General features: G+C 49.6%; 1 protein-coding gene across 1 annotated transcript in view; it reads right to left on the bottom strand.

Moving 5' to 3' along the window:
* Nucleotides 1-180: 180 nt before the first annotated feature.
* Nucleotides 181-25,373, bottom strand: part of SYNPO2L (synaptopodin 2 like) — a 36,042-nt gene continuing 10,849 nt past the window's right edge. Inside the window, exons 2-4 of the mRNA XM_084290392.1 lie at nt 22,268-22,419; nt 18,881-19,542; nt 181-6,240 (exon numbers count right to left, since the gene is read on the bottom strand). Coding sequence (XP_084146518.1) covers nt 3,902-6,240; nt 18,881-19,542; nt 22,268-22,419 — 3,153 coding nt within the window. The 3' untranslated portion in view covers nt 181-3,901. The remainder of the gene's footprint in view (nt 6,241-18,880; nt 19,543-22,267; nt 22,420-25,373) is intronic.

Genomic DNA, 25,373 nt, shown 5'->3' with positions numbered 1-25,373 from the left:
ATAATTTTTGATTGTTTTGCTTAGTTGTTTTTATTACCAGGACATCCCATCTTTTTTTGGACTCCTTATCTTGTCTTGGCCTTAGCAGTAGTAATAGATCGTGGTGGTGGTGAACTGCATGTGATGTACACAGCAGTCCTTTCTTGGTGCTAAGCAAAGAAGGTGACAAAATGCCGCATGTAAAGTGCATATCACAAGTTTATTCTTCTGCACAAACAAATAGAAAGTGACTGTAAATTGCAAAAACGACAAAACAGAAAAGAAAAAAAGTATTTCCATAAACAGAGACGCCACCTCTGTTCTCCTTCTGGGGTCACATCTTCCACCAGAGCACTGCTGTGAGGCTCCCATCTTCAGAGCACCAACAACTCTCCTCTAAGAAGAGGGTCTGGTAGAGTGTGCTGGATGGTAGCAAAAAGGGAGTGAATTCTGTCAGAGGAACAATTTTGGGTTATTCTGTGCTGCATCTGGTGAACAGTGACTCCTCGTCACACCAGTCTCTTCCAAGATTCTTCCTCTCAGCTGCTGCAGGAACTTGAGGTTATCTCTGGCAAGTGTTGCCATACATTCAGAGGGAAGGGAAGCCAAGATAACCCCCCAGGATTGCCATAGCTGCAATGTAGAACCAGCAGCATGCTAGAGAGGAGGCCGTTTTAAATCAGAGCCCATGTAGACGTCTTCAAATGCTTACCTAAGGGATACTGGGGGTTGGCCTACCACTGCAGCTCATAACTTAGCAGGTGGGAGCTAAAACTTGTCCACCAACTGTTTACATGTGTGCTTGTTCAACAGCTGAGGAATTGGGAATTTGGAGAGGCTCAAGACAGTCTTAGATGGTTCAGAAGTATTCCTTGTAACCTCAACCGTGACCTTTCTAACAGGCAGCCACATTATTTTCATGAGCAGACACTAGCAGAGCTGCACAAAGCCAGCAGTTGTGCAAGTTTCTTCCCTATAGCTTAGCAGATGCATCTCAGTATTAGTTCTCATCTCATGCTACTTGCAGCCACAGGCCTTATTTGGGATACTCCACAAGCACTGTAGGCCTCATCTGCAGCACCCTCTGCTTCTGCAGAGCCCATTCTGTCCTCAGCACAGGACCCAGAAAAGACTGGGAGAGGCCGATGCCATCAAACTAGCGTTCCTTCCAAACCTAGCTTTGAACCAAGGATGGTAGAGGTGAAATGCAGGATCCCCCGCCTCCCGATTCTTTTCCTTGCTCTGATGTTTAGCATTAATTCTCCTATCAGACCTAACATTTTTTCATCTCCTGCCCACTACATTATCAGAAATTATGGGCCAAATCCAGTTATTGCACTCAGGTCCTGCCATGTAACATTCCACAGTGTTTGGCCGTCATTGTTTGGCTTGCATCAGTGTCTCCTAGAGATCTGGAGCAGCACCACCCAAATACAGGCTAGATGCAATCTCCTGAACATACTAAAAACAGACTTCTCTCTCTTTTATTTTTTATTTTATTTTATTTTTTTTTCTTCCCAGTGGCAGAATAAATTCCTGAGACACTCAGGTCCTGAATGCACTTGATTTTTAGGTCCGTGAGGGACAGGAACACTGGAGTAAGATTCAGACTTTCTGAGGTTATTTCTTCACTGCAGAATTATCCTGAACACCCTTTCTCTGGTCCACGTAACCCCTCTCTACACCTGAGTTCAGTGATGCTTTCAGCCTGGGCAAGCTGGTCTGTCAGTGCCAGCCAGCCAGCACTCCACAAGGAGATTACAGACAAAACTTTTGCAGCACTACCAGTCCTTTAGTTCCTCCCCACAGGTTAATTAGAAAAATGGAAGACTCCTTCTTCTTTCTGTGGGAAGAATTACAGACATTTATCTTGCTAGAGCACATGGCAATATGTGCAGCAACAATGGCAATACAGTGCAGCACAGGATGAGTGAGAAAGCAATCATCCAAGTCAGGTTTTGTAGCGTGGCTGCTCCCCCTCACAGTGAAGTGGATTCTGGTGATCTGAGTTAACTCTGCAGTGATGACGTCTCCTAAGACCTCCCCTCTAGGGCTTTCCAGGAACATGGACCGTCACCTCATCATTTGAGGTTGACTGCTCCTCTGTCATACAACCAGGTGCAGCACCTCCCCTTTTCTTATTAACTCAGGGCATGCCCTAAGTTTTTTTCTCCAGCCTCTCCCATGGCTGATAGCCTTCCGAGAGAGGTGTCACTGCTGTCCTCCTCCCTGCCCAGCACGCTCATCCTACATTCCAGGGCTCCCAGCAATGTGCACTGCAAACACAGGCCTGCAGAGCGAGGCCAGCCAGACACAGAGGATTCAAAGGGACCTGGCAGGATTGTGTATCACTTTTCCTTTTCTCTCATTCCCTCCCTCTCAGGCTTGTCCAGGACTAGAATTGCTAGCTGGGTTCTCCAGCCCACTCTGTGAGGCTGCCACAGAAGGGGGAGCAAGTGAAGAAAAACAAATGTCAGGGGGTTGTGGAGACTGGAGTGTAGGTGATGGGTGCACACACATGCACAGGCCCCACTGATACCCTGAATTCTTTCCTGGGAGAGGGAATGCTTTCTTCTTGTATACCTTTGGTGTAGGGATTAGGTCTGAGGCTAGCCTGGGGCAATCAAAGAATAACCAGTCCTACTTCCTCCGCACTGCCAGCAAACTGAGCTCTGTATGTGTGTGTGTGGGAATGCCGATCCTCTGGGAATCTCAGAGCACTTCAGTTTTTATCAATCAGTCTTGTGGATACTTAAATCATTTAGCATGCAATTCCATTTGTAATTCTGTTCCCCTGTACTCCACTCTCCTGCTGAGACTCTCTGTAACAGGGGCTCCATTTTCCAGCTCAACAGAGAATTTTCAGGAAGTTTTATGTCAAGACCCATTTCCAATCTCACCACTCTTCTGTCCACTAAAGAAAAAGCTGAAATGCAAACGCTTATTCAATCCTGCCTCCTTTTAAAGCCAACTTTACCTTCTCCCACGCAATCCTTCTTTATACTTACAGCATCTGTATCCTGTTCCAGTGAGACTAATGCTGCAGGGACTGCTTGGAGCTAACCAGCCACTGCCTGAGCTTAGCTTTGCCCTTTGTGTATCTCCAAAAATTGATAGCTCAAGCTGTGGGGAACTTGTGGTAGCCCCACCAAGTCCATTCAACACCTCTCTGGCAACCTGCTCCCAGACCTGATGGCTGAGTTTCGCACCAGCTGGGATGACTGCTTTGTTCAGTCCCCGCCTGGCGACCAGAGGAACAGGCACACATCGCCATCCTCCTGTGCAGGACACACTGCCTACCTGTGCACGTGCAAACCTCCCCACTCTGCTCTCTTGCCTCCTTTCCCATGGAGGGAAATCTGGCAGAAGTGTCCATGGTAGAGCCCTACTTCTCCTTCCTCTCCCTGCTAACTGCTGCTGTGTGTGTAGGGGTGTTCCTATGTATGGCCTCACAGGCTCTCAAAAAAGCAGTCTGATGGGGAAGGTAGGACTTCTGTTTTGTAATCCTGTCTCCAACCCGTCCTTCCTGGAAGGCTCTTGTCCGCCAAGGCCCCTCCATTCAGGGTTGGCTCCAAAGACCTTGGGAGGAAACCACTGCATGTCCTCGTTGAGACCACACCTGCCATTCACCCTCTCCAGACACGGGTTTTGCTGGTGCAGTTGAGTTTCCAGTCCCTGTGTACCACACGTGCCCTCTCTCCACATTCTTCCTCCATCTGTAGCCACAGCCGTAAGCCTTGCCATGAAGCTGCCCATCTGAGACCAAGGGGAGGTTGGGGGAGAGGGTGGTGCAGAAGGGGAGCAATTTTTTTTTCTCTTTTCTTCATTTTACATCACTCACCCCAATGTACTGAGCTGACATGAAAGACAAAACGAGCACTATCTCTGCGGGGCCATGGATGGGATGGTAGCGGCACCTGCCTCAGTGGTGGCCAAAGCTCGGCCGCCACACGTTGGCCTGCATCCCCGTTCTGGCCGCTGAGAATTTGGGCCTGGCCACCTGAAACCGAGAGGCTGAGGCAGGGTTTGGGGAAGGCCCCAGGCTCGCCTGAACAAGCTCAGGGGAGCTCTGGTATGGCTTAGGGGACTGGCTGAGCTCCACCTGGAAGGGCGCTGGGGTAGCGGGGGCAGAGGAGGCCATTTCTGTTCTCCACACGGGCTCATCCAGCGTGGTGGCCGAGCGGGGCACGAGCACGGTGGGTGCCATGCTGCCTGAGGCCGGCGCGGGAGCTGGGGTGGAGAAGCGACGAATCTCCTGGGCCTTGGCTGTTTTCACCGGGACCTGCTTGGCCGCGGTGAAGGATGAGCCGGGCTGCGGGGCTGCCTGAGCAGGAGGCTCCTGTGTGCTGGGGCTTGGGGGATCTCCAAAACAGAACATGGCTGACTTGAGTTGGTAGGGCTGATGGCGCATGAAATCGATGACCTTGAGCCCTGATTTCTGGCCAGGTGCCTTTTTCACTTTGCTCTCTGCTTTGCTAGCCTGAGACTTGCTGGCAGCCAGAGGATAGAAAGGGGAATGCATCGGGTTGTAAGCTATCGGAGGGGGGGCCCGGATATTGGGTGAGTATTTCCAGGACGAAGGCAGAGAAGGGGAAGGAGAAGGGGTCCTGGGCTTGGACTCCGGCTTTGGCGTTGTCTCCACCACAAATTTGTCCATGCGGCTCTGGCGTTTGGCAAAGAGCTCTGCCCCCTTGCCCTTAAGCTGAGGCATGTCATGGGCCCCATTTACCAGTCCAGCATCTTGCTGCTGAGGCTTCGGAGCCACTGGAGGTGGGGTTTTGAACTTGCGGCCAGAGGACTGCATGAAGTTGCAGGCCTCGGCACCCAGGCTGAGGAAGTCCTCTTCGGGCCCAGACTCAAAGCCTGCTCCGGGCTGGTCACCTTTCGGCTTCTCATCCAGGTTCTGCACCAGAGACAGGAGCTCGGGGTTGGGTGAGTTCTTCTTCTTCTCCTCAATCTTACTGAACATGGGTTTCTTGTTGCCCCGCCGGCGAGCCTCCTGCAGGATGCCTGTGCGGGGAGCCGGCACGGCGATCCTCTGCTCCCTGGAGGTGAGGGGCTCGGAAGGAGGCCGTGGCGTCGCCGGTGAGGCGGCAGGAGAAGGCTGCGCTGGCAGCGGGGAGCTGCTCACCACGTGCTGCGGTGGCGCTGGGCTGATATACAAAGACGAGGAGGCTGTTCCAGGGGCTCGTGGCTGGGCCGCTGCAGAGGCCACCTCCCCTCCTGGCTTTGAGGGAGTTGATAGAAATATGGAGGCAGTGGATGTCCGGGCAGTGTTGGTGGAAGGCTTAGCCTCTGGAGCGCTTCCTCCTGCTCTCGGCTGTGATTCTACTGGTGGCGTTGGCCTTCCTGGTGCGGGAATATACAGAGATGTGGAGGAGCTCACTGCACCGCGGTGTGCCGGCACTGCGGCACTGGCAGGTGATCCTGGAGACTGAGGCGAGAAAGGGGGAACCGCCGTGCTTTGCCCACCCAGGCTTTCAGCGGGCTTTTTGGGTGCAGATGGCCTGAAGATGACAGAGGATGTTGCTGGGCGTTGGCCAGAAAAGCCAGGGGTGAAGGGCCGTGCAGATCTGTTGAACATACTGGCCGTGCTTGCAGAGAAGGGGTCGGGAGTGCCGGGGGCCGGCTGGAAGACAGTGGGGCTGGAGGGAGCCAGGAGCGGAGCGGGCAGAGTGGCTGGCTGCTTGCTGGGCACTGGCACACCTTCCAGGTGGATGCTGAGGGGCACGCTGCTTGTCTTCTGGGGCACAGGCATCTCTCCATTCAGCATGCCCGGCTGCGGCTGCACAGCTGGGGTGAGCTGGGGGCTCTTCTCTGCAGGGACTTTCTCTACTGTGTACTTCCCAGCACGTTCCCTCTGCTGCTCAAATAAGCGGGCTCCTTTACCCGAGGCCTCACTCAAACCTTTTTGCTTCTCGTCTTTCTGCTCAGAGTCTGACTTGGACTTTTCAATGTCCAGGTAAGTGTTGTCCCAGTCTGAGTTATTCGTTAAGCTTCGGGCATCAGAGAAACCTTCCTCGTCAAATTCAGACTCACTGGTTGGAAAAACTCCGTCTTCCTCCTCGTAGGAGCGGTCTTCGTCGACACTGCCAAAGCTTACCAGTGTGTACTTCTTGGCCCTCTGCCTGCGCTTCTTGAACATCAACACCCCCTTGGAGTGGGGGTTTGGTGCATCTGTCAGCAGGGAGGCAATGGTTCTGCACTTGGTTTTGGCTTCTTTCACGTTCTTCTCTTGGATGCTCTCGTGGCGGTGGAGCTCTGCAAGAGACAAAGAGAGGCAAGCTCAGAGCTCAGCAAGAGGCTGGATGGGCAGAGATGGAGAGCGATACGGCTGTAGGTATTCGAGTGGTCATACAAGAAGGCACACTGTCACCCCCTGCCCTTCCTTTTCTTTCCAACCTTTGCTGATAGTATCTTTAAGACCTACTGATACAAACCCATGTTCAGTTTTCTCTTTCCCTGCAAACACAGTCAAAAACGTTCATACAGGTGAACTCTCCTTACTCCAAAGATTCTGGAGTCACAAAGAGCTCAAGAGGGACAATCGGGGCCTGAGCCCTGCAGTGACTATCTTGCAGCAGTACTGTGTGTAGGGTTGTTTGCTGCTCCCTGCAGCGGCCCCACAGCAGCAGGAGGCAGGTTTTCACCCTTGCTGTAGTCCCTTGCCTGTGCCCCATGCCCAGCAAGGAAACAGAGCATTTGCTCCCGAGCAAGAATCCCAGACCTCCACGACCGATCAGCCAGGCCAGAAGGAATCCACTTACACAGGCTTGCCTGGAAAAGCCAACACCTGTTGGGACGCTGGCATGAAAGGGCGGGATAATCATTTTCCACCTGCTCTGCCAGTCCAATGGACACTAAAGCCCCAGGGAGGAACGCTGAGTTCTCTGCCCGGCATGCAGGGAAGTTGGGGTGAGCAAGATTCAACAGAAAACCAAACTCAGCTGCCCTACGCGGGGACTTGCCTAGAGTTGGTGTTCAAGTGAGAGAAATTTGCACTACACTTGCACTGAAAAAAGTTATGCCCTGTTGAAGGTGGGGGGAAGAGAGGACAGGACAGGATAGGACAGGACGGGACAGGATAGAATAGGACAGGAGAGCTGCAGGCAGTGCTAGTGGATGGTGTTAGGTCAGGAAAGGATGGAAGCAGCTCAGTCCTCTTTGAATCTCATTTCGTTTCATCACAGAGCATCCGTTCAATGGGGACCAGCTAATGTGGCAGTTATTTGCACTGGGGACAGCAGGGGAGAGGGAGCTTAGCTAGGAAGGACACCAGCTTTCCTGGGGGCTGCAGATGTCCCCTAAAACCCGGCTAGGCTGCACAGTTGTGGCAGATGTCATTGTTCCGTACTGCACCAGTTTAACCACAGCAGAAATAGCCTCCCTCTCCTACCCCATGCTAAAAATAAGGAGTTGGTCTGCAGAGCAGTCATTCTTCCACAAAGCTTAAGATAAAGAAAGACTCGTCTCAAGGTCTGCAACAATTCCAGAGCACATGCTGCTGCCTTGTGATGTCAGCAAGGGGACTTCTCTGGTTTGAAATCACCTTACTTGGGTGCTCAGTCTGTCTGCTCTTCCCCTTTGCACCCAGAAAACAAGAAAAAGCAAAATCAGTGCTGACCTGAAAAAATGGCCCACCATTTGTATTTACACTTGGAGAGTGAAAGCTGTCTTCAAAAGTTTCCTTACATCCCAAATTTAAGCTGAACCAAGACGAATTTAGCGTTCAGGATTTTGTGGAGATGCAGTGCTCTTCAGCACAGTTGAGGACTTGCTCTCAAAGATCTGCTGCCCATGATGGAAACGAGTTCCAGTCCCTGAAGGTCTGTCCACTCCACCTAGAAGTCTGCATGCCTGTGTCTGGGGGTTTTCACAGTGGAGGAAGTAAGAGAGATTTCTTTCTTTCTACGAGGATGCAGTAACTACACCTCACCAGGCTCCTATTTTGCTTCTAAATTTACAAGGAGGAAGAGCATCACTACAGAATCTACATCAAGTCCAGACTATGTCAACTCTGCGTGAGTGACTCAGAGGAGGATTTCTGGCATCAGGAGCTAACATCCAGGGAGCTACACCGTCCAAAGGGAGCGTCTGGGCAGCCCTTCTGGCAGCAGAGCACCATGAAAGGGCCCAGCTCTAGCAAATGTAGTTAGAGAAAATAGAACAGTAGACGGTCTTGGTTATGCCTCAACCAATTCTTGGGCCAGGCCCAGCACTAATGTCCACGTGCAGCTTCCTTAGCAAGTTGTTCTGAACTACTCTGTGCTCTGAAGCAGCTGGAAACTGAGGCCCTCTGGGACCTGCAGCTTGCCTCTCTGTTCTGTTCTTCCTACATCCCTTCTTATAAAGGCTAAAGCACATAACAAATTACACCCATTCTCCCAACAGAAAAAAATGATCATGGTATTCAATGTACAATCTCCCACAATGGTTTAAGAAAAACAGGAAAAGAGAAATCGTCCCAAAATGACTTGCTGAAGAAAAAGGATGAGAGTGAAAGCAGAATAGGGAAATGAACTGGGAAAAGGGAGGAGTGGAAACAGAAAAGGGGAAGAGAGGAGAAGAAAGCGAGAAGAGAAGAGAAGAGAAGAGAAGAGAAGAGAAGAGAAGAGAAGAGAAGAGAAGAGAAGAGAAGAGAAGAGAAGAGAAGAGAAGAGAAGAGAAGAGAAGAGAAGAGAAAGAAAAATATGAAGAAGAAGAAGAAGAAGAAGAAGAAGAAAAAGAAGAAGAAAAAGAAAAAGAAGAAGAAAAAGAAGAAGAAAAAGAAAAAGAAAAAGAAGAAGAAAAAAAGAAAAAGAAAAAGAAAAAGAAAAAGAAAAAGAAAAAGAAAAAGAAAAAGAAAAAGAAAAAGAAAAAGAAAAAGAAAAAGAAAAAGAAAAAGAAAAAGAAAAAGAAAAAGAAAAAGAAAAAGAAAAAGAAAAAGAAAGGAAAGAGGAGACATCTGTACCTGCATAAGGCTGATCCAAGCTTGAGAAGGCAGAGTCCAGACCTGGAGAGCTGGGCATGTCACAAAGCCCGTTTAATTCACAACTCCCCATAAACAGAGAGAGGCAATGAGAGAGAAGCAAAGCAGTTCCCTGCTGGAGCAGAACCAAAACTCTGAGGTGTCCAAGCCCTTTGCTATCAGCTTCACAAGCCTTTTAAAGCCTCTCTTTTGTCTCATAGGCATTGCTGCCTAAAGCCATGAGGTCACTTGGTCTATTTTTGCCTTCTTAGCTTCATCACTGAGCAGTGTGATGGACATTGTCACCTGGCACTTAAACAGCCTCCTTCTTTCCCCCACTCCCTGGGAGGAGAAACTCTTCTCTTTTTTTTCTTAAAATAAATTAAAATAAATCTCTACTCTTACTGCTTCAGTGGTGCAAGCTTCAGGTTAGCAGCTGTGTTTCTAAGCAGCGCCTCAATGTCCTGCAAGCAGACAAGGCTAACACAGTGCTCATGTCCAGCATGGCAAGGCAGGGAAACCCACCCAAGTGGAAAGCAACTTTCCTTCTCTGAAACCCTCAGAGAGCACCCAGCTCCAGGCAAACACAAAGAACAAAAGAGGTTGGAGGAGAGGTTTTCTTTTCCTATGTATATCAATTGTGTTTCGTCTGAGGAGTACCAGTCCATGGCACTGATTCCTGTTGTGTGGCAGGACTGAGGAATATTTAACGGAGGAGCATTAGGATCCTCAGTGCCTGTAGTGAAGTGGTTTAGTTGAATAAAAGTGGCAAAGGCTGTTGCCTACAATAATGAAGAGCGTGGCTGTGCCCAGGGAGGGCGACAGAGGGTTTGGAGGCCAAGGAGTGCTTTTTGGCAGCACCACGCAGCGCTCCAGCACTGGAGACTGAGCGGTGATGAGAGATGAGTTGATGACAATAAGGACTGGGGTGGACAAAGAGGAAGGGAACAAAGGGTGCTGGGAGCCTACACATCTCCACAGCTGTGGTCCTGTGAGCTGCTCAGCATCTCCCGTGCTTTGGCTAGGCCTTGTCCTACTGCCTCTTCCTGTACACGAGCAGTAGGGCCTAGGAGTGAATCCCGGAGCTGCAGCTGTGGGACACTGCCCTGTGATCCTCCCATACAGCGGGCATACAGCCCTAGCAGTACCTTAGCCCAGGACTTGAGCACACCATCTCAGGTGTTAGTGAGTCTACAAAAAGGAAGGTCTGACCATGCCTCCTAAAATCCATTGACCATTGCTGAATGCCAAGAAATCCAATTTCCGCAGGCAGTGTTGCTGTAGGAGAGGCCTGACAGGCCTCGTACAGAGGTTTTTACAGCAAGAGCAATGAAAGCAGCTCAGTCACTTCTTCCCTGATTAATACTTACACATACAGGGATACAGGCTCTTTGAAAAAGCCTTGTCAGATCTGATACATGCAGTATGCAATTGGAAATGAAAATATAGCTCTGCGGTGCTGAAAAAATCTCTAATAAGAACATTCAAATGGAATGGATAAGAGAGTAAAGAGAAGGGTTATAAAACTCTTACATTCTGCTGGTATGGTGGACAATTTCTATAGAAAACTTTTTGCTAATTTGTAGAGCACTCAAATTTTGTTCCTATTAAATTCTGCTGGAGTAATACACACACACACACAAATCATCAGGCAAAGCCTTCAAAGACTTTTCTATGTACTGATTTAACCAAATTTAATTGGAGTTGAATAAATTAAGCTACTAATTACAGTAAAGAGAAGTGCAAAAACTTTTGAAGATTAGGACTCACTACAAGAAAGCATTGTAATGTATACTCAATGTAATGTATACTCATTGTAATACTCATTGTAATGTATACTCAAGAAAACTACTGAACAAGCAGGCTTACACAATGTCAGATACTGTTCATGTTCACTGAATGAAGGAAATAAAGCTGGTAAATTTTATTACTAAAGACCAAATTCTAGAAAAGCCAATACCACAGAAAATAAGCATGTTGCTAATTTCAGATATAAAAAACCTATTCCTGTGTGATGAAATACTATTTTGTCTACTATTTTTTCATATGGGATCAACTTCAATTTTGTTTTTCCAGCTATTTATGTTGGGCAAGGTCATTTTTCCATGGCTAATGTTGCAAATATCTCAGTAAGTCATTAGAGGATAAAGACATCTCATGCTCTTCATATCTGGAGTCCTTTCAAAATAAGATTTGAATAGGTTATATTGGCCTTCCAAGTATTTCCCTGTCGAAAGCCAGCCTTTCAAGCTACAACTAATGTTTGAATTGCAGAATATGGCAGAGGACTATATATTCATTTACTCAAAAGAAGCGTTGTAACTCTTGGGACAGAAAACTTATTTCTCATTCTTGGATGTTTGCACACTTCCGTCACACAAGCTGTGCATGATATACATGTAAAAGATGAATACTGGCTTTGCCTCCAGTTTAGCATGGTACAGACAAATGCTGTGGTCATACTGAAGTCTGCAATGCTTAAGCATGTAGCTAGAGTTAAAAGTACAGGTAAGTACTTGTGAAACCAGTGCAGTTTCTTAAATGGCTACTGATTTTAAGAGTTACTAGTGAGACACTGCCCCACTACAATCTGCTGGTGCTAGAAAGACAGAAATCAAGCTTCGTAACAGAGGAATCAATAGCCGTGAGAAAAAATGCGCTCAGTCCCTTAGTAGATTTTTGACCATTCTTTGCCATTCCTTCACTCCCACACTGCTACTGAAGAACCCTGCTAGGCTAAGAAGATTCAGAGACACTGCTATGCATGGCAGCGATTCGTCTCTGTGTTAGTCTCATGGTATCCTGCTTGTTCACTCAAAAGAATCTCCTTCAGTTGATTGAGTTTGACTTTTTTTCCTGAGCTGGAGGGAAATGAGTCTTCAGAGCAAAAGGCAGCACACATGGCTGGCTTCCCTCTCACACCTGGGCCCTGGATATTCCCTACACAGCCTTCTACAACAAAACTGCCAAAGGAGAGCTTTCTTTTTGCCAGGACAGCAAGTTGAAAGTAGTAGTGAATCTGTCCTTTGCATTTTTAGCCTGATCTCCTAAGAAGGGTTTATGTGGTCACACTGCAGGTTTTGTGTTGTTGTTTTCATCTCTGTTTTTTGATTTATGTGATTCACCCTAGACGCTTATGAGCTCATTTGTTAATTTCAGTCTGAAGTCACAAAGATACGAAGCCTCCTATGAGTTACATGAAAATAGGTGACTAGGCAGAGGAGATAGACCCCACCATAGGAAGCAGAAAGCCGGAGTGTGGTCTTCATTAGGCACCAAAAACTAAAGATCACACAGAAAAGATTGCAAGTTCCCATTTTGAATATGAGAAGCATCAGGCAGGTTTGCATTTAGTAGACATGAGAGAATGAGATATCAAATATGAGACATAAATTAAAAGGACACCAGGATCTGTTCATTCTGCTGCTCACAGGTTTGCCTGCTGTCTGATAGCAGGCTAGTACTGATTCATCTTCCCTTTGTCCTTCAGTGTTTCCAGCATCCACTCTCTGATAATACAGGCAAGCATATGTTCACCATCTGGGTCTGCGCACTTGATTAGTCCTGTAGCACTTGTCATATATTTTGTTATCTAATTGATTTTAGTCCCTTTCTGTGCCCTGTCAAGCTCCCACCTCATTCTAAAAATCCAGCCTTCCACAAGACAACTGTACGTACTTGCCATGCTTTATGTCATCTGCTGATTAACACGCTGCAATCTCACTGAATCCTCAGGCCATCCATTAAAAATGGTATTACTGCCATTTGCTGTTACTGCTTGCTAGGTACAACACACTCAAGAGAAGCAACGATATTTAAAAAGATTCACTAGGAAGAATTTGCAGTTGAAAAAGCAGATATGAAGACAAAGGTGGTGGACCTGGGAACACTTCCGAGCTTCTCAGTCCAGATAACCCACCTCCCTCCCCCTGTTCCCCACACACCTGGGTTTCTGTGGGAAGAAAGACCAGAGAAAAGCTGCAAGGTGTCCAAGCCAGGTCCCAGTTCTGAGTAACAGCAGTTTAGGGGCTCTGGGGTGCCCCTCAGCACACGCTGCCTGGTCTGTCTGGGTGCAGCCAGAGGACAAGATCCACTGGCAGAAGAGAGGAGGGTTGGGATTTTTAATCATCTGTCTTTTTGCCAGTCATATAACATTGAGGTGGAGAGGACATTTGATTGACATACGTTAGTGTTTAAAGCTCCATGGATGAAAATATAGAGGTAGTCCCACTGGATTCAGAAGCCTAGTGAAACACCACTACCAACGTAGCCACTTAGCTACCCTGACATCATGAGCCATTAATAGGTACGTTTTCTGCTCTATACTTAGCCAATTGTGTAGTCACCTTACAGTAGTCCCTTCTCTCCCATATTTCTCTAGTTGGAAAAGTCATGTAGAACCATATCAGGTATCTTGCAGAAGTCAACATACACTGTGTCCACCTTCGTTTTTCAGCCACAAAGTATGTTGCCTTACTGAGCAGGTCACTGATTGGGGTTTTTGTTGGTTTTAGTCCATGTTTTTTTTTACTGATCATTTTGTTTCTCACAAAGTGTGCTCAACAGAACTGCTTCATTCACCTCACTGAAGCTAAATTTTTTTTACTTTTTTATTTTTTGGTCATCTCCAGAGCCCATGCCTGTAAGAAGGGTGCTATTCTTGGTCTCCTTTTCCGAGTCCCTTCCCCTTATCCCAGGGTATTAACAAAGACCTGGGGGTTGTTCTAATACAATTTTCACTAAGTCCTTACATTTCACCTGTACAGAGGATGTGATTCAGCCTTGTCCTTTTCAGTATACTCAGTGTGTCAAGATATGCCAAATCTTCTCCCCCTCATTCCTGCTCTTTCTTGTATACTGAGAGCCAGATCCTTGGTTAACATGAGCAGTAGATATGCTGATGACAGCTTTACAGATTTCGCAACAAACAGATCTCCCTTCCTGCGATGGATTTAAGGGAAACTGCCGAATTATATTTGTCAGGTTCACAGCTTTCTCCTTCCTATTATAATTTTCTCTCACTCTTGTTGAGCAATGACCTATTGCTTAATTACCCCTTGTCAAAGTCCTTTTATGCCTCACCCTTTAATGCTTCTCCCTCCCCCATCACTATCATTTTTTCTCATTTCAGTGTTGTCTCTGAGTGTCTTTGCCTACTTGTCCCAACCTTTTCAGCAAGTCCCATATCACTTTCAGACCTGATGGAAACAAAATTAGACGGGGAGAGGAATTCTTGTTGCCTGTTTACATTACAATTTCTTTCAACTCAGCTCTGAAAATCCCAGAACCCAGAAATTTTCAGGCAATCTCTGCTCAAGCAACTAATACATCAGTCTGAAAATATCACCTCTGTGCTTTTGGTAGAAAACGTAACATGCTCAAGCCTAAAACTATATGGAGAGGGCTCCAGATGCACACTTTATGTCACTGCTGTCTTCTTTAATACAAGCATTCCAAGCTGCAGAGAATTCAAAACCGACTGTTAATACTAAGTGGTAGATTCATAAGCAAAGGCAGAAAGGCATGCAGCTAGATTGCATACACCAGCGTATGTGAACTGATTTCCCAAGTGTAGGCAATTTCTAGTTCAATGCATGCTGAAGTGAGGTCAGACTCTCCATCCATGATTCAACCACAGAGGCTGTTCTTGTTTTCCTAGGGGCTGGCTGCTTACTGAGTAGCAAGGACCAAGGGTTATTCAGCACTGAATACTGCATACTGCAAGCAACAAGCTTCCAGCCAGATCAATAGTTCAGGTGATTAATTTTAATCTCCTGATCTGAGCAGAATGTTTTTCTGTTCTACTTTTATGCAGGTAGAACGGGGATCTTTTTGGTCTTCTAGATTGCAGTGAATTGCAAAACCATGAAGCTAGCCTACCAACGATGCAGTTATTAGTCACAGTTGTCAAAGGTGAAAGGCAAGTAGAAAACGTGGTGCAGTAAGTTCAAACTGCCATTCAGATACTTTATCTTCTTCGCAGCTCCTGTGGCCTGTGTGCATTGTAATCGGCTGGTAGTTGGCTTGTTGCTCACACACTCTGCAGAGAAATGTGTCTGTGCTGTTAGAAGAGGTAATCTGTGTGACCCTCCAATGAATAGCCCACTTATTTATAAGCATCCTATCTCTGCAAGTGATGCTGCCATACATCCGATTTGAACAAGAAGGATTTCCTTTTCTGATATGGAATGTAGTAACTTTGATGAATGTGTACCCACAGCCAGGCCCTTATAAAGCAGAAGAGGAAATTTCCCCACCCATTTTTCCCTCCCTTTCCTTGCCGTACATGGCAAGACTCTTGAGTCCTAGGAACTAAAAATAGTCCAGTGGATAAGTTTAAATTGAGATATTTTGAAGCACTTCTTGCACTGACACAAATTCCTACAGTGTGATAGCAAGTTAGGACTAGACCACTGTCCTGGTATGCCTGTCTTCTGCCAGCAATAGGTATTGCCAGGTGGGAGAAAACCTGAGCCCATTGCAGACGATCGGGGATGGGGGTGAAAATACAGTGCACCTCGAGGAGCACGGGTGGATGAGGAGAGGACGTCCTGCCTACAGAAGGATCCCAAGCCTCTGAGTGGGGGGTGAGCATTTGTGCAGAGGGGGACACTGCAGGAGCTGTTGGGAACCAAGGGCCTTCACTAGCAATTGCTTGTAATGTCTGTAGTGTGAATCTCCCTGCCACAACCCCCTGCTTTTTGCTGACCTTCAGGAGCTCATTCAGATTCCCCCCACTTTGGTGTGTGGCTCCCCACGCTGCCCCACTAGTCAGCATCAGCAATGCTCCGAGTGGGTTTGAGCAGGCACATTAGAGTCGTGCGTCCTGTGGGAAGCTGGGATGATGCAGGTGCTTATCGCACACGATGGAAAAAAATGAGTCAACAAAAATGTGCCAATTGTGAGAGGGCAGGAATGTTGGAGAGAGGCAGGCCCGCACCTCACTGCACAGGCTGTTGCCTGGAAGAGCTCTGAGCCCTTGCACCCTTTCCAGGGTAGGAGAGCCCCAGCACAGCAGCTGCCTATACACAGGGCATCCTAAGGTGGCACCATCAGCTGCTGTCCCCTCCTCTCTGAGCTTCTTTTGTTCCATCCCATCCACTGCCAAATCCTCTTTCGCTGTCTGTTCTCGCCACCACACCGTGTTCTGCTCCCAGGGTCAAACCCTGGGCTCGTGTGAGCAAGTGAGCTCCGTGTGCTCCTGTGGCACTGCGGCCAGAGCAGGTGTCAGACAGCAGTGTCACCTCCGGCAATGGCCACATGATTTATATCCTCCTGTCAAAAGCAGGGAAAGCAACTGTAGTTGTCTAAAGTTGTTGGATTTGATGAAAAAGATGTGTACTGGAGGACTGTCAGTCAGACACGAATTAACAGAAAAGGAATCAGTAAGAATCAGGCCATAAGAGACTGATCGTCCTTTATAGTGAAGGCAGGAAAAAGAATGAGAGGAACATGGGAGGCATTTTGTAGTTTGACTAATGTTCTTGAGGACAGTAGGCAATCAGCCCAGATCAGAAATTTACCTCTAATTCTGTTTGCCTGAGGTGCAGGGACAGGTAGGAATGGGAGAATGTAGCTTAGGAATGACAATGAGAGGTTAAAAAGAGTGAATACAAAGGACAAGAGAAATACCCCCAGCATTGGAGAGAACATCCCAGCAGGCAGAGAAAGCTGCAGGAGTACATTACAGAAAGAAAAGGGTGAGGAACCAGTTAACACTCCCAACAAACAAACAAACAAGAGGAGTTACTCATAGTGTGGTGCAGTGGTGGGAGCCATGACAAAGAGGAGGTCAGGGCAAGGCAAGGAGGGTGTGCTGCGCACGAGCACTGGGATATTTAGAGAGGTGGTGCTCCACAAGGCAGATATCTGATTTGGTGCCAGAATGGTTCTCACCTGTCTACTGCATCTACATCAGGTCCTAGGCTCCTATGACCAATTGTCCAAGTCAACTACCTTACTTGACTCAGTTTTTAAAAACGTATTTAGCTTCTGAACCATGAGCTTGGCTTTGCATTCCTGCTTAGCAAAACCCAGGAGCCCTCCAATCCCAAGCACGCTGTTGTGCTTTGGGTACTGCTAAGGAGGGGCAGAGAAACAGAGCTTTAAACTCCTCTGGCTCCGCAGCAGCCTGGCACAACCATAGGAGCTGAACCATTGCGTGTCCCAGCACCCTTGCAAGGCCAATTTCTGGCACCACGTGCAGTGCTGGGAACCTCTGGTACCAGGCAGCCTCTCCCCAGGAGCCAGCGCAGCTCCACGGTCCTGCACCCTCCTGGGTTCATTGCAGGTGTAGGTGCTCCTCAGCTCTGCTCCCTGCATAACAAACACCTCCCATCCTTCCCTCCTTGCTTCCATCCTTCCTAGAGTTACTGGCTGCTGATCATTTTTGGTTTTTTATTGGGTACCGTGCCCCAGCACAATCAGGACATCGAGTTTTGCCTTCATCATTCCTGCCAAGATTCCTAACCCAAGAAAAGGCCAAGCTGGCCATGTGAACTGCCGTCCACGGCAGAGCAGCTCTTACATAAGGACACCCATGGCCAAACCTAATCCAGAAGGGGGGGGTGAGGGGTGGAGGGGTAATAGGAGAATAAAATATTAGCGTGGTGTGTAATGCTTCTAGGAACCCTACCTCTAGCTGGCAATAGAGTTGCATCACCTTCTGCCATGGGGTATTATTTTGCCATCAGAAATGCTCTGCATTAAATACGTGGCTTTCCTGGGAGCCTTCTGCGCTGACGCCATCCATGGAAATAGGCCTTGATGTAAAGCGATTGCTTATCCGCTGCTGGGACTATCAGGTGGCAGGGAGCAGCTGAACATGCCTTTCTCACCATTCACCTCATGCTTGTACATTATTCAAAGGGGGAAAAAATAGCTTCATCCTCACAGAGGCTGAAATCACTGCTTTCTTTGCTCTCCCAAGGAAAGGGACTGCTAAAGACTAGAAAGAAATCCCGCAAGGCACCAAGTTGGTTGCACTGCCTAGCGGGGCCTGATGCAAGGCACCCAGCTGAGTCCGTGCCCTCAGTACAGGGCAGAGCAGGAGGCCAGCGCCCTGCCTGAAGGATGCAGCCTGGGTATGAAAGTTACCTCTAAAGGACCAAGAAAAAGAGCAGGGAGTGGCTTACCAACTGCCTTACAATATTAGCTGGTCTGGGGAAAAGATGCCTTGCACTTGGAGCAGAGAACGAGAAGTGAGAATCTGGGTGGTTTATCTGAATCAGCCTGATAACTTTCATAAGCTTCCCAATCTGTCCCTCAGTTAAGTCAGATGTTTGAAAGCTGCTTTATTTCTAGGCTCAGAGAAGTCCATTAGCCACTCATACTGGGCACTGAGATACTCCTATGAAAAAAGCTATTGAGTACTTTTTATCTAATATTATTGGGTAATCATAATCAAAAGCAATAATATTCGACTTCACAACTGTGAAGTCAAATAACATCTTACCTTGCCTTCGTGTTTAGGTTTGAAATACAACGTGTAGCAGAAACCAGGAAAGATATCCACAGTTAAGGTCACTTCAGGCCTATCACCCAAGTACTACATGACATTCTTCAGTGCTTTATCCCACCTGGAAAGGTCTCGACTTCCTACAAGGACCCATTGGAATTAACTGACTGACCAGCTCCTCCCTGCCCTTGCAGGTACCCCTCTAGAAAGGCATCAGCTCTACCAGGGCTCACTGCACAGTTGTGTGGCTGCAGCTTCTACAAGTGACTCCTGCACCCCCGGCCCTTTCTCTTATCTGTTGCTTGGGACACCTTGGGGGATCTAGACCCCGGTGCCAAAGCTGCAACAGGAGGCCCGTCTGCACAGGGCTGACTCGACTCTTGCTTCTTCCCAAGCTGAGGAGCTAACCCACTTGCCATTTGCAGGCATGAGGCTTTGGAAAGGAGCTCAAGCACGGGAAGAGGACGTGGGGCAGTGGCAGGGCGCAGAGGACTTACTGGCCTGCTTGGCTTTCTCCGCATACGTGGTGGTCAGGTCTTCATCGACTGGGTGCTCCACAGGCCCCACCATGGGGATGAGGTGGCGCTCCGCTCGGATGGCCTTGGTGGCGTGGGGCAGGAGCATCGCCTCCGGGGAAGGCTCCCGGCCCTCGGCTGAGGGTGGCCGCAGCGCTCCATCGCTCTCCGAGAACGGCGTGTCCGTGCGGCTGCCGGGCGGGCAGGCGATCTCCCTCTTGGCCACCCCACCGGAGCTGGCCACCTCGGCTTCCCCCTGCGCGGCGGCCTCCGGCGTGCTCTCGTAGCCACTCTGCTCAGACAGGGACACCTCGTCCTGGGGCACGTCTGCCTTGCTGTTGGTGCTGCCAGGCGGGGAGCGCGGGCTCTTCTTGCGGGCCCGGCGGTGCTTCTCCTGGGCCACGTTGTCGGCGTCGCTGTCGGTCTCACCGTAGTAGGCCTCGCTGTCGGGCGGGGAGGTGAGGCTGTCCAGGTGCCGCGGTGCCCTCCGGGGCTGCGAGGGCTGCGTGGTGGCCGGGGCTCCTGCTGGCCCGGAGCTCAGCAGCTGTGCCGGGGGGCTGAGCGGGGACGGCGGGGAGAGCACTCGCTGCCCCGGGGAAGGGGAGTGCTGCAGCCGCGGGCCCGTCTGGTCCCCACCAACTATCCTGCAGGAGAAGGAAAAGCAGTGAGTGAGGTGGGGGGAGCTGGAAGAAAACCCTGCCATGAGGAGAGAGCACATTGGAAAGGGAGGGCTAAGGGCTGAGCTGGTGTTTCAGGTGTCTTCCACATGGTACAGATCGATACCTACAGGGCAGGCACATGTCTGACATCAGCTACTTGCTCTCATCCTGATTTTCTGCTTCATGACCTCTTTGAAAACCAGGTGTTAAACACTCGGAAATCAGAACATCCTGAAAGCATAACAATCTACCCAGCTTGCTTAATCAGCTCCCAGGCATTTCTCCATGGGAGGTAGGTTCCTGCCCAGCACACAGTCCTCAGCACAGCTGGCCGTGCCCGCTCAGCCTGCCGGGCAGGGCTGCGAGGTGGTGCCCTGGCCATAACGCAGCTCCCCAGCTGCTCCTGCAGCTGGAACTGCATCTTAGAGCTGTGCCAGCTCTGCACACCAGGGCATCCTCCAAAACACTCCAGCAGTTTAGTTATCTGAAGGAAGAAGGTGCTGTTTGCTTGCCCAGCCTTCTAGATGGGAGCAAATAGCAAATACTTCTATGAAAAGGAGCCAAGCACCCTGCGGAGGCAGGACCATGCTGGTGAGAAAGGTCAGATGTGTGGCCAGCTCGCTGCGGGGCTGCTTCACAAGCTAGCTGCCAGTGTCTGGTTTTGACGCCTGCGTTGCAGACATGCCAGCCCAGTCCGTGCTGGCATTTGCCTTTGGCTTAGACATAGCAAGCTCCAAGCTGTGAGTCAGCTGGGAGGATGGCTGGGGCAGGAGCAGGACAGACTGGGGCAGTCAGTCCGACTGCTGACTGCCAGAGGGAGAACTGGCTCTGCTGGTGGGAAACCAGTCAGCTCTGTCCTCCCTCTCCTCAGGAGCAAGCCCAGAGTTCAAAGGCAGTTTGATTCTGGACCCCAGAGATGGGGCGGGGAAAATCTTCCTGCCCTTGCCAGAGTCACCAGGGCTCCTTGGATTTATAAGGGAGCCTCACACATCTGCCTTTTGAGCATGCATACATGGAAGCCAGGTAGAGTATTGCCTCTGTAAAGCTGTGGAGTTCATTACTTGAATCCCAGTTCTTTTTTATCTAGCCTCTGAACTGTGAAAAATTTGTATTTGTATCAAGTATAAGCCTTGTTGGAAGTGAAGGGTGGGACAATTTCTCTGTTTATTTTTTTAATAATATTTGTATTATGAGCTCTTACTGGTGAGCAAACACAAACCTCCCTAAGCAAAACGAAGAAGTCCTTCCTCTTCTTTAAACACTTGATCAAATAGCTGACAATCATTGCTGCTTATAAGCCAGTTTCTGTGGTTCTGCACTGTCCGTTCAGGTCACTATTTTTCTGTTTCTCTCTTCACACACATCCCACACCAACAGCCCTGCATACTGCAGCCACCTCTCCTCTCTGAAAATAACTAATTGGTGTTTTCCTTGGGAATGTAGATGTAGAGTGAGAATAGCGCTGTGATGAGGAAGCACTATTTGATGATTCTCCAGTACCCCAGAAGGAAGCCAGCTTCATTGACTAGTTATGTTATCCCTAAGCCATCTGGTGTTGGCTCCCTGAGGGCTGATCCGTGCACCCCACGAGAAGCCTGCCTTTGTCACTTTGCTAATTCAAAGAGGGCTGATTTTGACCCAGAGGAATTTGCTGGGGCACCTGTGGCTGCAGATGGACCCCAGTGGGGTGAGATAAGGCCTCGGTAAGGAGCCAGGCGCTATTCCAGCCACCTTGCTCAGGGCTCACTCATCCCACTTAATCACAGCAGCACAGGGAGAGCGCATCGGAAGGCACCGTTGCCTTCCCAGAAGCCAAGGGAAGGAGCCTACATGTTCGTGTTTTCCTTCCTTCTCTGAGCACTGCCCACTTTTGCCCCCAGTTTACAGATGCCAGCACGCAGGGTGGCTGTCCCTCCCCTCTGCCTTCTCAGGGCTGCGGAAAATCCCATTTCTCAAACGCCTTCAACAGGGCCTTATTTCCTGAGGGCAGCTTCTGACTGGGCAGTGGTGTGCACTAGCTGGGACCTCACACAGCTTTGCTCCCTTTGTCTTTATCTGATTTATTTAAATCGTGTGCCTCATCCAACATACAACTGAGGCACTGGGCTGGCTTTAACGCAGGTAGAAACAGTAAAGTTCCTGGGACCATTTGTGTGCTTAAATTTGGGACTGATTTATAGCATTCTGGAGACTGGAGCTCTCACCGGAGGTAGTTCTTCCTGGAGAAAGGGACTCACCTACCCACCTCTAAGCTTTGTAGAAGTCCCTGTTGGACTATAGTGGCCTGCTGTAGCAAATACTGAGGTAATTTTTGTGTCACTCTTTGTCTTGGCTCAGTTATCCAATGCATCATCAAACTCACTTCTACAGAATGAACTGGGTCTCTGTTAATTCCTAAGCTGAATTGCCCTATGGCAACTGTTTGGTTGTAGCCTAAATTGCTCATTCTTAGCAGCACAGTCCTCACACTGCATTTCCCTCCAGCCTAAGGGGCTGGGAGATGGAAATCCAGAGTGAGTTCAACCCCACTGCCAGGCACTCTGGAGAGCAGCACGGAGAACTTCTGTTTGGCCACACGTTAGCCATGGGGAACTCCCAGGATGGCTCACAGGATGGAGAAACCAAAGGCTCCCTGCCTGCCTCCTTCCTGCCAGGGCGAAGCTGCTGTGCTGCCTGCACCGTCTTGGCACGGCGCTGGGGAAGCAGTTACCTTTTCACCCGGATGTTGAGCGTGCCGTTGGAGGAGTCGATGATCTGCATGGCAGTAGCATGGGAGAGGCCGGCACACGACTTGCCATTGATAGATACTAGCACATCATTTTCCCACAGGCCTCCACGGCATGCTTTGCTTCTCTTTCGGATCTGGAAAAACAGAACAGAGAGGATAGGGATGATAGTAAGAACAGCAGCTCTTTAGTGCAGGTGCTTGTCTCCTGCTGACCCTTTTATCACTCCATCCCTGAGAGAATAAAATAAGGCCTAAGACTACTGTGCTGCCACTGTGATGGACCAGGCCCTGTGCCTTTCAGTATCTGCACTTGTGGCAATTCCTTATTCCAGACTTTCCCTGTATGTGGCTGCGTGTCAGCACTTCCAGCTGTACCCCCCTCCTGTGAATCTGTGGTGTGATCCCTGACACACACACAGCCCCTGTAGATGCCGTCCTCGGGGAATCTGACATCGGGAAGAGTAGGGGGCTCTCTGGCACTTCCTGCTGTCAGGTATTCCTGCTCAAACGGCTTTGGCCAATATATTTCTGGACATCTGCATCATGCTGTTGGTGTCCTGTTACACAAGCGTAAATGTGGAGTAAATCTTTAGCCTTAACAGGAGCTGTGCGAGATACGCGTTGCTTTGTCTGAGAAGGGAGTCTGGGGCTCTAGGTCCAGACTAGTCCCTAACCTGGCCTCTCGTGGCCATCTTACACCAAGTGTTTCCTCTTCCTTCTGTTCTCAGTTATCCGAGTTATCTCCTGTATCTCAGTTAAACTACTCACTGAAACCCACAACACAGTCTAGCGTTTCTGTTAGGGCAAGCAAGCAAACCAAGTGCCCACTCAGCCCAAAAACACAGAGCTCACCCATGTAGGTAAGCAATGGGACAGTTTTCTTGTAGCACCCGTAATGCACTCATTTTGCATAGAGGAATTTCCACAGGAAAACACTGCACAAGAGCAAATCAGGCCTAAATGCACTAACTTTGTAAATACTTCTAGAAATTTTATTCAGATCTTGCAGTTAAGTGAAAGACTTAAACAGTGCAGAGCTGTTTAATGGGGTGCAGTGAACAAACTGTGGCAGATCCCTGAAGAGGGGTAATGCACAGCAGGGCACCTTCTCCCATATCTTAGAGTTTGCTGCTTGAGCAGCCAGACTCGGCCCTAATCCTCCGAGGGGCAAGAGCAGCACTTCTTGCAGGTCAGCCTATCAGTGGAACTGGGAGGTACTGGGGTAGAAGATGGAAAGAGGGGGGATATGCTATGAGCTGTCTGTGTGTTCACTGGCACTTTATCACGCTGTAGCCTCTCCAGCTTGACCCCAAATTTTGCCTCTGTGCTTAAAATAGGGACTCTCTCATCCCAGCTGCCATATCCATCAGCCGCTGTCATTTTAGGCCTTTATCTCCCTCCTTGTTAATAAAAGCCAGGAATGAGAACATGTGGGTCTGTAATGAACCCCTGCTGAAGAGCCACTTTGCTGTTACAGTACAAATACTGCTTCCTGACACTCCCTCAAGGTGCAGCTGCTAACTGAGAGGGGACAGCAGGCTCATTTTCCAGTGCTGCCTACTGAGACCGCAGCTAATGCAGAGGGTTAGGGGGCTGCAGGGAGGGCAGAAGGAAGACGTCCCCCTGGTATTCCTCTGAAGGCCAACTGCTGCCCCACGCCAAGTGCTTTGCGCTCAGCCCCAGATAGGAACACACTTGCTGAGCACCTCTCCCAGTTTTGGAGCGAGGGAAGCGGGGGTTAAAGACTGTCAGCAGGTGCTGAGAGCATTCTTCACATCCCATCATACTCCTCCATGCTCACTGAAACCAGCTGGCCGTGGGCTGTGACCACCCAGCCCAGAGCTGCTCGGCCTCACCAGCATCCCGCCAGCCCCTGGTCCCTCGGCACTGCAGGAACCTGCTGGAGAGCACTCAGCACTGCCAGGCCAGTGCCTGCTGCTGCCTCAGCACCCCTAGATCGGAGCAGGCTGCTGGGACATCAGCTGCCCCGTGTGGGCAGAGCAAGGTGGGCAGGCAGTGCACGTATTTTATGGTTAGCACACGTGCCGGCCCAGCGGCTCTGGCTTGGTCTGTGCTCAGCCTTTCCCAGGGTGGCAGGAGGTCCACATGCAAAAGCAGCTCCAGTTACTGCAGTGCTGCTGCGGGAGCTGAGAGCTAGCTCTGTAATCCAGGAGGAGAGGTCTCCCTGTCTCTCTGTCCCCATTCCTCCTTGGGAAAACAAGCCCAGTGTCCAGCCCAGGAAGAGACCTTCAGAGTCTGAAAATAGTGCATCAGTGTTCCTGGCTGTCAGTCCCCACAGGTTTATAAACCCTTCCCCGGAACTTTGTGAATCTGCTTCCCTGGGACAGAAGGAAACCTGCTCACACCTCCATTTTAATGACAACTCCCACCCCGCTGCGTTTGCCAGAAAGGAGAGCAAAGGGGTTAAAGGCAGAAGGGGAATGAATCTGCAGGGAGACAGCACACCCCACAGAAAGGACAGGGCCTAACGCATGATCACGTCAGCAGGCTGCAGGCCTGCTTCATTACTTCACAGGAGCACCAGCACAGTGCTGCGGAGCCCTTCAATGACAGCCCAGAGCCTGCACAGCTCACGGCTCACTCGCAGGGAGGGCAGCAGCGAGCCCTCAGGGCGCCCTGCCAGGCCAGCTGCCCACCCTGAAGGTCAGGCTGCCCTCCCGGCCGCTCGCTGCCCATGTCGGAAAGATGCCCTCTCCTGGGCGCCCGGCAGCCTCAGAGCCCTGCACAGGCTGTGGACAGGGAGGACGGTGTCACCCAGCAGCTCTGTGGAAGAGGATGGGGAAAGGATGGGAAAGGAATCCTTCTGTAGGGATGGGACAAGTGGGATTTCAAAGAGAAATCCTCTCTGCTTTCTGCAGCAGATCCCTTGAGCGCTTTCTTGTGCAAGGGAGAGGCAGCAGTGAGGGACTCTGAGAAAGCAAGGGGTAGCTCTGGGGGATTACACTACCCAATCTGCAAGGACTGGCCTCTCCCTTTGGAGGGGAAAACCGCACAAATTCTCTTCTACCTACCTATCTGGTATACTTTCCACTCCTTGCCTCAGTAGACAGCACCCCCTCCCCATTGC

Source organism: Netta rufina (assembly GCF_964035555.1).
Source record: "Netta rufina genome assembly, chromosome: 7".
In the NCBI taxonomy this organism is placed as follows: Eukaryota; Metazoa; Chordata; class Aves; order Anseriformes; family Anatidae; genus Netta; species Netta rufina.
This window is presented reverse-complemented; position numbering and strand designations above follow the sequence as displayed.